This window comes from Chaetura pelagica, unplaced genomic scaffold (genome assembly GCF_000747805.2).
Source record: "Chaetura pelagica isolate M959 unplaced genomic scaffold, ChaPel_1.0 scaffold453, whole genome shotgun sequence".
In the NCBI taxonomy this organism is placed as follows: Eukaryota; Metazoa; Chordata; class Aves; order Apodiformes; family Apodidae; genus Chaetura; species Chaetura pelagica.
The window spans coordinates 295,180-309,016 of NW_009952879.1; the positions used below are offsets into that span (position 1 = coordinate 295,180).

General features: G+C 43.8%; 1 protein-coding gene across 1 annotated transcript in view; it reads right to left on the reverse strand.

The window, feature by feature from the left end:
* Positions 1-13,837, reverse strand: part of SMAD3 (SMAD family member 3) — a 78,619-nt gene that overhangs the window by 16,725 nt on the left and 48,057 nt on the right. Inside the window, exons 3-4 of the mRNA XM_009995281.1 lie at positions 1,237-1,430; positions 230-364 (exon numbers count right to left, since the gene is read on the reverse strand). Of these exons, the coding sequence (XP_009993583.1) occupies positions 230-364; positions 1,237-1,430 (329 nt within the window). The remainder of the gene's footprint in view (positions 1-229; positions 365-1,236; positions 1,431-13,837) is intronic.

Here is a 13,837-nt window from a genome sequence, read left to right on the forward strand (position 1 = left end):
GAGTACGTACTACAGAAGGGAAGAGGTCAGTTTAAAGACAACAAAACTAGAAACATCCTTGTTTTGTGTCTACACTTACAGCTTTCATCTATTTTTGCCCAGGCTCCCACTCCTTAGCTTCACAGTAACGATGGGAAGAGTTTCCAGTCATCCAGCTTGGCATACAGAGCCACCAGTCACTGTGCAATATGGCCCTTTTCCCTCCCTTGCTGTACGGAAGAGACAGTACCTGGAATGTAGTTGCTCTGTGGCTCGATGCCTGCTGGGAAGTTAGTGTTCTCTGGGATAGAGTGACTGTAGTCGTCCAACGGCGGGAACTCGGCTGGGATCTCCGTGTGCCGAGGCACCAGCACTGGAGGTAACACTGCACGAATGGGAAGGGAACAAGGCAAAGCAGAACAGCTTTAAAAGAAAGTGACTGAAACCCTAGAAAATGAAGAGAAACCAGTTTGGAGTAACACCCTTGAACACATGCAGCACCAAAGTTGCTAATTAAGGGACACAATTTGATACTTGCTTCTGAAATAACAGCAACAGTGAAAGATGCTGTTCTTAAGACATCTCAGCTAGGGATGGGATACGTGCTCCTCTGAGCACACCTGGTCTGTCTGCCCCTGCTAAGGCAAAGAAACAGGTCTTCTTTAAAAAACATTCCAGGGAAGCTATACCCCATGATTCCAAAGGAATACATTTCACATCAAATGGAACAGCAAGGTAGGATTAGCATAAACACCCAGACTGGTTCTGCGAATTTGTACTGACACGCAGCAGAACTATCAGCAGCTCCAGATGAAAGTCTCTTTCAGAGGCAGGAGGAGACTTCAGAACAGGAAGTTCTGTTGTGTTGGGAGCTAATCTTAGATCCACTTCAACTTAACAGTAAGTGTACCCATAATCTAATAGCAACAGTTAGGGAAGCACAGAACTCTGCTATAGTTGATACTTGTATCTGTGCAGTGAGTGAGCTGTTTACATGCACATGATGCCGCATTAGGAATGTGGCAACAATGCAACCTGCTCAACTTGGATTTTACCCATTTAAAACGGTATTTCCCCCCTGAGTGCAGATTCATAAATTATTCTACTGCACACAGCAACAGATCACCATCAATAATAGACACACTTAGGTTTTAAACCCCTATGCCTACTGCTTTATTCAATTTTCAAATGCACTTATAAATCCCTTGTGCCGGTACTGACAGCGGAGGTGCCTGCACAGAGGGCCAGCAGTAGTACCTGGGGTCTCCACTCTTTGGTAATGGTAAGGATTCACACAAACTTCATCCTTCTTCATGTTGAAGGCGTACTCGCACATCTCCATGGCCCGCAGCTCATGGTGGCTATGAAGGTCCGGCCACCGCCAGAGCCGGCAGTAGATCACATGGGGAAGCCCCTTTCGGTGAGACACCTGCAGCCGGCCATCCAGGGACCTGCAGGCAGAGCAGAGGGGGACAGCCCTTTAGGTTGGCATGGACACACGTGTACAACTGACCACGTCCCATCACACACTATACAGGAGAACCTCATGTAAAGCCTGCGGACTCAGCAGGAGGCTCGAAGCACAGGCCATCCTGACACAAGCCCCAAAGCCCACTGAGGTAGTGCTGCCATGAGGCATTCTGGTCCCAGGCTTCTAGCTGACTTGAGCATCTCTGACAGCTGTAAAATGTTTGTTACATATAACAGCCCTGCTCTGGATTTGTTCATTTGCTGAAAAGAGGTTAATTAGGAGACAGAGACAACAGCTACAGCGAGTAAGAAAACATCAACTTAGTGGTTCTTCTTAAGCATTTCTGTGTCCTAATGAGCAGGCTGTTTGCACAGCTCTCAACAACTTCTGTGTGCACATAAAGGTGTTACATCTTCAAATATGTGCTAATAAAATTGGACTTCTAAAATACAGAGACATGAATTTGAATTGTGACAAAACCATCCAAAATGGATGGTACCTCTTCTTTAAAGTGTTCACAAACATGACAAGCAAGCAAGGCTTCCATATCACTTTCCAGACCGCAGCTTAAAGGAGAACCAGGTTTTTTTCAGCGCAGCTTTGTTTTTACATTGAGCCCGTGTCTCCTCCAACTCATTTTTCTCCTAATCCTGTCCTCATCCCAGAATAGCCTGTTCCTAGCAAACCTTCCTGACAAGCGTGTTCAAATCCTCTGCAGCAGAGGAAAGAGCTGGAGCAGGGTCCCCTCCACTCCCTGAGCCACAAAACAGGAGCTGCTCCCCAGGCACTTGCTTTGAAGCCTAACCCTTCATTTCCCTTGCTTTTCTTAATGACTGAAATGAACCACTTCAGGGGGTTGGTGTGAGCCCGTGTCTCCTCCAACTCATTTTTCTCCTAATCCTGTCCTCATCCCAGAATAGCCTGTTCCTAGCAAACCTTCCTGACAAGCGTGTTCAAATCCTCTGCAGCAGAGGAAAGAGCTGGAGCAGGGTCCCCTCCACTCCCTGAGCCACAAAACAGGAGCTGCTCCCCAGGCACTTGCTTTGAAGCCTAACCCTTCATTTCCCTTGCTTTTCTTAATGACTGAAATGAACCACTTCAGGGGGTTGGTGAAATGAAATATTTCTAATTTTTAGTCTGTCAAGTAAAGGAGAAAAAAAATACATAAATTGAAATTTTACTCAGAATTATTTCCCTTGGTTCTTCGTGTTGGCAGCCAACCTAGGAAAACAAAACAAACCCAAACCAAAACACACAAACAATTATTCCAGCAGTGGTTGCGCTCGGCATTGGCTGCCCCAGGAAGAGTTTTCCCAAAAGCTTCTCTGGCAGAGTAGAGCAACACGCACACCTCTTGCAAACACTGCTACAACAGCCAAGGAGGCAACACACAACCATTCCAGCTCTTACTGACAAGCACTAGGTTGAGGGGAGCAGGAGAACACACCACACAACTGTTATATATGAAGTGCGTAAGAGGCTACGGCACCATCGAGGGACCTGCTGGTACAGGTTGTAAATCAGCTACAACCTGCAATTATATTGCAGCCCTGGAAAATGCACAATACCCACAGTTATTATTTATAGTCCATATTAATAGTGTGTATTTCTGCATATTGTGCTTGTTATTTATGGGTCACACATTCTCTTCAGCCTATTCTGGGACAGGGTGACCAACCACCTGAGGATCTGGCACATCCTCCAAGTGTGTTCTTACACTGAGCTCCTTCTGAGGACAGGAAAGCAGAAAGCAATTTTGCCCAGTGGAAGACTCACAAGGAGGGCACCAGTGTCCAGAACTGATCTTGGTATTTATTTCAATGGGGCCAAGACTTGACCTAAGTGACCCCTAAACTTGTCAGTGTGGAAAAACATTAAAAATATACACCACGAGTGTGAAAATATTCACTAAATTTAACAAAAGACACTAGATTGAAATAAATGAGGATAAAGGAGAAGACAGAAGCTTCAGAGAGATTATTCCAAGTATCCCACAGGAGACACAAGTGTGGCAAGTGTTCCTAGTGCTCCCAGTCACTATCAGCAGAACGGACACTTGGGCTGAGGTTAACAGCTGAGAGTGGGGACTAACACAAGGTGTGGATGACTTTGGGATTATTCACAAGGATGGTTCTCTCCCTATGATTCCTGGGACAGAAGAAACTCTTTATACTTACAACAAACTTCCCAGTCACCACCCCAGGGTTCTTGGTGCAAGTGATGAAGTCTTTACAAAAGATGAGCCAGCACATCTATGTGCCTGGCACCCTCTGGAGGCAGTGGCACTTGCCACCCACCTTAATGAAGCCCTTCTGCCAACAAAGTTCTCAAAGAAGACAGTGGAGAGAGACCCCAAGTCACTGTTTTCTGAGCAGTCCCCAAACCCTGAACAGCTTCAGCGGTTGCCTAAAAACCACCCTAAAAGCAGGACAAAGCTCACCCACTGGTGTCACAGCTACTCCCTTTTGTTCACAGAGCCTGAACGCTGCAGAAGATGCTGTGACTGCTGTCCACCACTGCCCATGGTGAGGATGCTGAAGAGATGGACTCTCTACAATCTTAGCTACAGAGACTTTTCAAATGACACAGCCATATGTTTTATTTTCAAATATAATAACCTCTCCCCCCAAAAAGAAGATAAGGCAAAGAAATTATATTTTCCCAAAGCCCTGGAGGGCAACTACATTTTTATGACTGTGAAACCTCCCCTCAGGCTCTCTTTACGGGACTTGGGACAAAACAACATCATCTGCGTGTTTCTAGGAAGAATATGGGTAACAGAGCAGCTTTTTTTCTTTCTGCTGTCCTGCCTCAACCCTCAAGGAATATTTGTTCCAAATCAAGAAATAACTGGCATGGCTGAGATGGGACACAAGAGCAGATGAGCAAACACTTTTCTCTCCTACAGGCAGCTTTCTGCACAGATACAGAACCCCAATTACCACAGTCAATTGCCACATCTTTGTTAGCTAATCGAATGCCCGCTCATAGAAGCAAACATTTGATCAAGCATGAGAACTGGCTTGAGTGTCCAGATATCATTTATGAGTGGTTGAGGTTGCAGTCTTAAGGGCAGCTGCACCAAGTCTTGGTGAGACAGTCTTCCTCCTGTCCAACACATTCCCACAGTTCTGCCCTAGCTCATCTCCTTCCTTCCTTTGTTGGCTGGCCGCAGTATCATACCACAAGCTGGCTCAGGTATCACCTTCTTGGCAGAAGATGATCCACTCTTTCACAGGTTAGCAGGCTGTAGCAGTTCTAGGAGGAACCTGATGAAAGCCAAAAGCTGGTGCCAGATGTATTAGTACAGACTTCAGTTAGCAAGCACCACAGCTGAGGATGCATTTGACTGGCTCACCATCTCTGGAGGCCACAGCCCACAGGGATGACCATAGTAGATGTCTCTCACATCCATATGCAAAGTAACTGGACAACACAATCCACAGCACACACAACTTCTACCCTTTCTTGGTCCTATTCTGAAGGACAGTCTGATCTTGGAGGCTGAAGTATTCCCAAAACCACTTGAGAGCTCAGCACATGAAAGCTAAGCACCAAATGTTATGTTGGGTTATTTATATTGGGTTACTGGACTGCTCTTCCCTCTTTCCTTCCTTTTAACCAGCCTGTGTTGTCAGATCTCCCTGTACAACTGAGCTGATACATTTATTACTCCATCCTACCTAAAAGGATTTCTTCTAAAAATACCAAAGCTCTTTGGCAAAAATTCAGTGTACTGGATGGTGCTCTCCAAGCAGCACCATTTATTTTGGGGGGAAGCTGTGTCTTCAAAGCCCCTCTATACTGCATGGTGGGATTAAACAGCAAAGGCTGTCAGGAGCTTTTCTTTTCAGCCTTGACTGAGCAGGTGATGCAGACTCTCACTGCCAGAAAGTGTTCAGTGCATCTTTGGTAACTAGCATATATCCTGAACTTGCAGGATAAGGATGAGAAATTAAGGGTTTGCAAGGTCACTCTCTAACCCAGAGCACTGAGAGCTGAGTTAACACCAACTCCTCTGCACTGTTTGGCTACCGCTTTACTGAATGGGGCATGTTACAGCTGCTTTGGCTCAGATACCTGATCAGGTATTTAAACACAGAGGAAGTCCCCAATTCCCTTAAAATCCCTCCCCAGGAAACAAAGAGAGATGGGCATCCCTTGGAGCTGCTGGAGACATCATTCCTTGCCCTTCCTTACCCTCCTTCCCTCTTCTTTCCCTTAGACATTAGGAGGAAATTCTTCACTATGAGGGTGGTGAGACACTGGCTCAGGTTGCCCAGAGAAGCTGTGGCTGCCCCATCCCTGGCAGTGTTGAAGGGCAGGTTGGATGGGGCTTGGGGCAACCTGGTCTAGTGGAAGATGTCCCTGTCAATGCATGGCGGTTGGATCTAGAAGATCTTTAAGGTCCCTTCCAACCCAAACCATTCTATGAGTGTATGATCAAGAGTTACCCAGTGGCAAGGTTATTCCACACCAAGGGCAGTTCTAACCAGAGATTAAAAGATATGGAATGAAGAAAGAGAGACCAGGACTCCAGGAATGCAATCAGGTAATTGCTTTCACAACAGCACAAGACATGGTCAGGCCACCACTGCAGTGTCCTTAAGAAATAAAGGAAAAACTCTTCAGGCTGAACACCTCTAGGATTGATTCCTAGTTATATGTTGTTACAAACCATTTACCAGGAAAATATAACACATGAAACTGCTACTCCAAACTGTCCAGGCTACTGCTGCTCAAAGAACAATGGGCAACTGTGACTCTTAATAGCAAAAACAGAGAAGAGGGGAAAAAAGAATGAGAGAAACATTGAAGCTTTTGAAAACAACAACAGCAAAAAAACGAACAAAAAACCCCTCAGTCCTCTGTAACTGTCTGAAAAAAGAGTGAGGAAAAAATAGAAGAAGGTTAAATTGCGTAACAGGATTTGATTTCCAGGCCTGATTGGGGGTTTTTGTTGTTTTGGGGTTGGGGTTTTTTTTGTTGGTTTTGGTAGTGGTGTGTGGGTTTTTTGGGTTTTTGTTTTGTTTAATTTATTTTCTTTTAAACCTCATTTAATTTGTAAGATCCTGGATCAGGAAAGAAAAAATCCAAACCCCATACTTTAAAAGATGAACTTGTTATTTCTTAATTTCCTCTTTGAGCTTTCTGTAGCTCTTTCCTTTAGATGGGTAATGAAGCTCTTCCTTACACTCATTCTCCTTTAAAAGCAAAGCTGAAGTCAGTGGAACGCAGTAGTGCAAATTAAGCAAAGTGATACAAGCAATATGATATTCCAGGGGTGTTTTGTCAAGGTTCAGATTTACTCCAGAGATCCATGCCCTCCCCTTGCCATTCCCACACACACTCCTGTTTGCAAAACCCATCAGTTCTATATCCCTGCCATTAATCTTACAAGACCACAAAATACCTGAAAGCTCAAGTATCCAGTAACAGCAGCATGTGCAGAAAGGGGTGAAGAAAAGGGAAAAACAACCAGGAAGAAAAAGTTTAAGTTCTGTATTACCAAGGGGTTCTTATTAAAAACCATGAGCAGGAGCTGGTTTTTAAAACCATGACAAATCAGCTGCCAGCATGCTCTAAAATGCACCAAGAACTATGGCCACAGGCTGTGATTTTCTCTTAAGCACCAAACATGATAAGTAGTTCCTTAGTGGCCCAGCATCTGGTCTCCACTAGGAAAGTAAGCATTTATTCTTGTAGCAGAATCTGGCTTTTCAGTGCAGAGCACTGCAATATCCACAGGGCTTCACTGAAAAGTTGGATAAAGTCTCCACTTTCCCTGAATACTGGCCAAATGAACAACACTGAATAAAAAAAATGACCCATGCAGCACATTTGTAATTCAAAAGCTGATCCCTTGCCATCTCTTTCCCCTCAATTTGCTCAGCACCACTAAATTTTCCTATTTCTGGTGCAGCTTTAACAGTACTGTCATTCAAGGTCTGGAAACAGCAATAACTGTGCTGAATTGAGGTTTGCAATGCACATTATCACTGCCATAGAGAAAGCTAATAATTAATACTTCTACTTAGCACTTACATTTATAGAATATTAAAATTATTAACAAACATCTAATTTGCAACATCTCTCTGTGGAGCGGGTAAGTTTTCACTACCCCCAAGGAAATGAAGATATATGATCCCCCTCAAAGCTGAAGTTTGTGTCAGAGCAAACACCAGGAACAAGGAGTTCATCACCTCCTCAACGCTATCAAAGACCACCACTTTTCTGTGCTGGCAACTCTCTCCTCTGGGCTGCTTATTCTTCCCACTGAACTCCTCCTCTGGATTTAGGAGGAAAAAAGACCCCTACGTTTGCAGATGGTCACTGACTTCAGATACTTCCGACCTTCACAAGGAGTTGCTGAGGGGAGCAGAAGCTGCAAAGGCACCAAGAGGAAGCCATAGAAAAGCTTGAGGACCCGTGCAGAGGTTGTCACAGCCTTTGGGCTGTGGGTGTACTTACAGGCAAGCCCAGGGTCACAGCCAGTGGGTGGCACAGCTCCACGCATCTGCTGGCCATGAAGTCTTCAACACAGACTGCTACGACCTACTGCCTGCAGCATCAGGTAAAGATTTTAAAGGTAAAGAGCAATTCCCATTTCTTCTGATGCTGCGGAATTCTTCTACTCAAGTCTCATTTGTTCTGGTTTTGAAAAGTAGCTGACAACACAGAAATTACCAATAGATCTTGTGGGGGCTTCTTACTGCCTGTTTACAGCTCTCAGTCTTTACTAAGGCTTTGCAGACTTCCCCTTCCCCCACTCGAAAGCTGAAGAAATGCAGCACAGAGAGTTGATGTCAGGATCAGATTATGACAGCATGAGTCATTTATTAAGATTCCAGTAATGCTAAGCTCTTTAGCAGGTGCCTTGAGACCATATTTTTCAGAGTCTAATTTCAGATTCAGACATAAGTACGTTTTATTGGTTTACCATAAACTGTCTGTCCATTGTTACTTTGCTCAAGCTGCCTTCTGCTTGTCCTGTACTCCAGAGCTCTCCTCTCTGAGCTGTGTCCAGCTCTGCTCCCTCCTGGCATGCAAACAGCTTAGTTTCATTTAGATTTCTTTAAAGCTACAGATAGATCTTGTTTTGTCATGCAGTATCATGATCTAACTCAGGATCATTATTTTTTCCTCTGTACTTTTTACTACTCTCTGTTAATTACACTTCTGCCCATGCCACAGCTCCAGGATATTGGTTACTGGCTAGTAGACCCAGCTCCCTTCCCTCTATTTTTAGCCATCTTGTAATTATATGCTTCTACAGCTCTTTCACCTCCTTTTTCTGATAGCCAGAAACCTCAGAGGCCCCACCATGCACGTCCTTCATCCTCCTACTCTAGAAAGGATACAATATATCCTAGTTCTTAAGACAGATAATTTCTAATAATGGCAGCAAAAATCATGCAGCTAGAACATCTCCACTGTACCCCCTACCCTGGGGATGCCCAGAGCTGTCAGCAAAGTAAGGTAAAAAAAGCCTGTCTGGTTACTACTGCAAGAGGCAGATAGGGCAAGCTCTTTTTTTTGTTAAGAATGTAGTAATTCACTACCACTAACTTACCATAAACAGAAATCAGTAGATAATAAGGGATGTAAGTGGAATCTGAGGCCAGAAGTGTTTCTGAAAGTATCACATCCAAGCCCTTTCCCAGTTACCTTTTGTGGAGCAAGTGTAACTTTTGGTATGATTTTATAACTCCTCTACATTTTAAATTCAGTTCCTCAAAGCAGTTTCAGTCCTTTTATTTATTTTAGCAAAGTTTATTTGCCCAAGTCTGTGTCAGACTCCTCTAAATGTATTTGTGCTTGAGCCTTAAGGGGACTGAGGGTGGAGGAAACAGACACAGTAAGAAGCTCAGCCTCTCAGAAGGCACATGCCTTTTTCAAGTCATTTCTCATATGAGCCCATCATTCCTTCCCAGAATCCTGAGTTTAACTCCAATCCTGAAATCCAAAACTCAACACACTTTCATCCAATCAAACCAGCAACTTCCTCTCTGGGAGGAGATTCCAGGCATTCTCATGGGCCTGTGTATTTGTATGTTCAGAGGAGTTTCATAAGGAAAAATGGATGGATGGAAATGCCAGAGATGCAGATCATCTTCCATAACACAGAGTGCATTCAAAACAAAAGTATTTCAAGGAAGATGGAACAACTGGAGCACATGGTCCTGCTAGCAATCAGAAAAGAAAAAAGAAGCTGCTGTAAAACTCAGTTATTCTATTAGCTTCCATGATACTTCTACTGATTACCATTTAATAACTACCTTCCACATGCATCTTTTTGATACTGGAGGGAAAAATTCTTCATATATTTGCTCAAGTCAGGAGAGGTCTGCAGATTAGCATCAGCTGTAGATACAGCCCCACTAAAATCAGAGCAAAAGAACAAAGAAATGAATGTGCTTCTTAATGGCTGAAAGAGAAACTGATGTATTGCACAACATTTAGATAGAAGTGTCTCACCAAGAACTGCTACCCCAAATATATATGTCTGCTAACAAAAGCAAAAGTGATTATCATAGTGAGTGTTGAAAAATGACAGTTTTAAGACCTTGGAGTCTCCTTCACAAGCCATACAATTGCCAGAGCCTTCAACAGAAACTTCATATAAATACCAGGAGTCGGAACTGACTGCTCAGACAAATGTTTGTGCATTCTATCAAGTTGGGACTCAGCCAATAGTTCTTATGGAAACATTTTTGGTGGTCCTGGGCAAAGAACATGTTTACTTTATAGCAGATATAACTAAAAATACACTGTGGTACAGCCTCCAATTATCTTGTTTGGAATAGTTTGAGGCTACTCGAGGTTCATTGCTGTTATTTTCTTTATTATATAGTGAAAATGTCGCTGCTTTTCCTGTAATTTGAAAAGCAGCTATTTCAAGATTTGACATCTGTGTTTGTGCCTCCTCCACATGGATAAAAAGATGAAGGGTGAAATTTTCCAGTGTCCATCTCCCATTTTCAAAAGCAACTCAGGTACTTAAGACATAGATCGATACTTTCCTTGAATTACACTGGCTTTAAAGGCTTCCTTTAATTCCACTGCCTCTACACCATACTGCTTTTCAAGCTGCTTCAACAGCAGCTCAGATATATAATTATTTGCACAACCAGTACCAACTATCAGTGTACCACAACCAAGGGGACCCCGTCCCACAAACGCTCACACTTCCGTCCAACATCCTCTCCCACCCCAAGCCCCTCCTCAGGGATGTCCCTTGGGATCCACTCAAGAGCAGAGCCACACATGTGCGCCCATGACTCTGTGGGCAGGACCTGTTCTTCATTAAGGCTGATCAGCTTTAAACAAAATGCAGCTTGCCTACAAAAACTTTAGTCTGGGATCCTTAGCCTTCGGTCTCTCCCGTTGAACTGCCTCTCTTTTCCAATGGAGTTTTCCCAGCCTCGAGCCCTCCCTGGCATCCTGCAAGCTGGTAATGAATCAGTTCTGCATGAATCATTTCCCTGTGTATTCCAGCATAGAGGAGATTCTCACAGACTTTCCTCCTTGCTCCTGATGACAAAGAACTACCTCCGCTACCAAAACAAATCTTAAGAGTTTCCACAAGGAGTTAACAGAAGGTGTGTGCGTGTGAGAGAGGTGAAAAGGGTAGTGGAAGAAGGCTGTGTTAATTTTACAACTCTGACTTCCTTAATTATGAGTCACCAGCAACACAGGAGAAATCCAGCTTAAAAAGTAAACCTTAAAAAGTGTGATTGATGTCTTCGGGGAATGCTGCAGATTTAAGATGAAACGCCTCATTAAAAGTCCCCAGAAGTTAATATTTTACAGTCTTTTATGTCTGTAATTACTAATGAAATCAGAGACTCAAGACTCTGCAAGAGTTTGTGGGTATTTGGAGGAACAACTTTGTAAACTTCTCTGTCTCATAATCAGGTTTTACAACACATCTGAGGAGGGTGAGAGAAGAGAGGAGGTGGTGTTATGGGTTTTTAGTTTGCTAGTTCAAATTTGGGGGACTGTTTCTGTATAAGAAGAGAAGAGGGTTATTTGTACCAGAGAGATGGAAAATGCTTCAGCTGAAGTATTTTTTTTCCCCCATCAAAAACTCTTAAGAGTAAAAAAAAAAGGAAGCTGTGTATGAGGCCTACCTGAAAGCTTCCTTTCTTCTAGTAAATCTACCGATCAGTTGAAAGGATTTTTTTCAGGCTACCACTCACAACCTAATAGCACAGCATAAGAAAGTCACTCCCTCAGCCATCCCCTTTGGCCAAGTTATTCACAGAAACCAAATTCTGCTTTCCTAAATAACATGTGTTCAGGAGAAAAAAAAAAACAACAAAAAAACACAAACACACACACACACAAAATAAAACAAAACACAATGAAAAATTTGAAGAAAGGAGGGAAAAGTATTTTCCCCATGCTGCAAAGCATGAGGAATTTCCTTGCTCACCCAAACCCAGCCTTTCCCATGTGGTTCACCCCTCTACCAGGATGCACCCTTTTCCCATCAAGATCTGCAGCACTCGCTATCTATTTGAAGGAAAGCAGCAGTCAGACAAGCACAGATGTTTTCCCTCTATCCTTCACTCTCCCCAGCCCTAAACTACACCAGCTCTGCCGTGGTGATATGGCTAGGAGCAAGGATGTACAATTTCAATGCTTAACTCTGACTAATGCAGGATGTGTGGGAGAGCAGCACAGAGCATGAGTAACAGCTCCATAAAGCACGGATCAGTATCATGCTAACTCATTCTTATCATCCAAACAGGATCTCAAGCATGTGCGTGCACAGTACCTTTCCTGTAAAGGTTTTATCATTACTATTGCTTGCATGGAAATACAGCTGACATAAAAACGGAGCAGGAAAAAGCAAGTAAATTAAATCTATGTAAACAAATACCTTATTTTCATGTAAATGTCAGTAGTAATAAAAACTTGAGGCAAGAAGCGATTAAAGAACAGTCCAGAAAAAAAAGAACACGAAAACAAGTCACCCTTCAATGACCACAGGAAACAGAACTGTTCCCAAATGAGATGTTTTTTTCAGAAGTTTTCCATGAAGTGTCCATAACGAACAGCTGAAAATACCAACTACATCAGAACTCACATTTAAGCAACAGAGAGACATTTCAAGTACCTTTCCTGTTGTCATCTCTCCCTTCCCTCTTTCCAAACTAAAAAGAATATTTAATATTCATGTCCCCAGAATCTCACAGGATAAATGCTTAAACATTCAACTCAAACTAGAAGCAAATCTAAAGCTTGCCAGGGAGAAGGGAAGAAGGAGAGAAGCAGATTCACAGGTAAATATTGGTTTGTACTTGAAAAAGCCAGAGCACCTTTTAAAGCCACTTTTGATTTTCATGCCATGATCCTCTGTCACAGGTTGGTAGAGCCGGGTGATGCAGGGGGAACGAGTGCCTTGTGTCTCTGGCAGCTGGTCCAGGGTGACAGTGACACTGCCAGCCACTATCAGCCAAATTATGGAAAATAATCTGCAGAATTCCAGAAATACAGGAGGTTTTTCTGCCTCATTTTCTTGTTGGCCCCTCTTGACCGGAGCTGTCAATGCCAGGCACAAGGAGTCCGGCTGGGCCGTGTCCTGTGGGTTTGGCACTGCCAGAAGGGGTAAGGAATGCTGTTTGGGAGCACGACTCTGCTCCCACCCAGTAACCACACAGGCCTCTCTTTCCCAAGCCTCGCATCACCTTGCCATCTGGCAGCCTTCCTGAGTACTAGCCTGAGCAATAATGCTAGATAAAGACTGGAAGCTCTTTAAGCCACAGGAGAGATCCCTCCTGGCCTGCAGCAGTAGACCTGTAAGGGGAGTCCACAGAAGTCAAAACAATGTTAAGTTCTTCAAGTCCTAAAGTGTCTTCCAAACTACAGGAGTGTACAAATAAATCTGCCCACCTTTGTGGTATAGCCAAGATGACAGTAACACCTAAACGTGGCTTCACAGCAACACTACAGCACTTTCATGGCCAACATGAAGACCACCCCCACTCCCTCCAAATCAAACCTTGGGGGACACTTGAGAAGCAAACCCTAATAACTACTCAAGATGAAATGCAGATGGGAGCCCCAGGAACAACACCCAGCTTCTCTAAAACAACACAATGAGGCATATAGAGGTAACAGTCAATTGCTGCTTTCTTTTATGTCTCGTCTTCAGCAGCACATGGCACTTGCTAGGCCCCCGGGTCAGCAGTGACTCAAACACAGGGCCTTCCAATGAATCATTCACACAGTTTTAAGCACCCTCCAGGTTTTGTTGACTGGGAGATGTCTCACTACCTACACCTTCCCTAAATACTTACTGGGCTGTCCAAAGCATGAGTGAGAGTGAGCAAGTGACCAAGGGTGCAAAAGAGCAGACAACCCTCTCCAAACACCTGA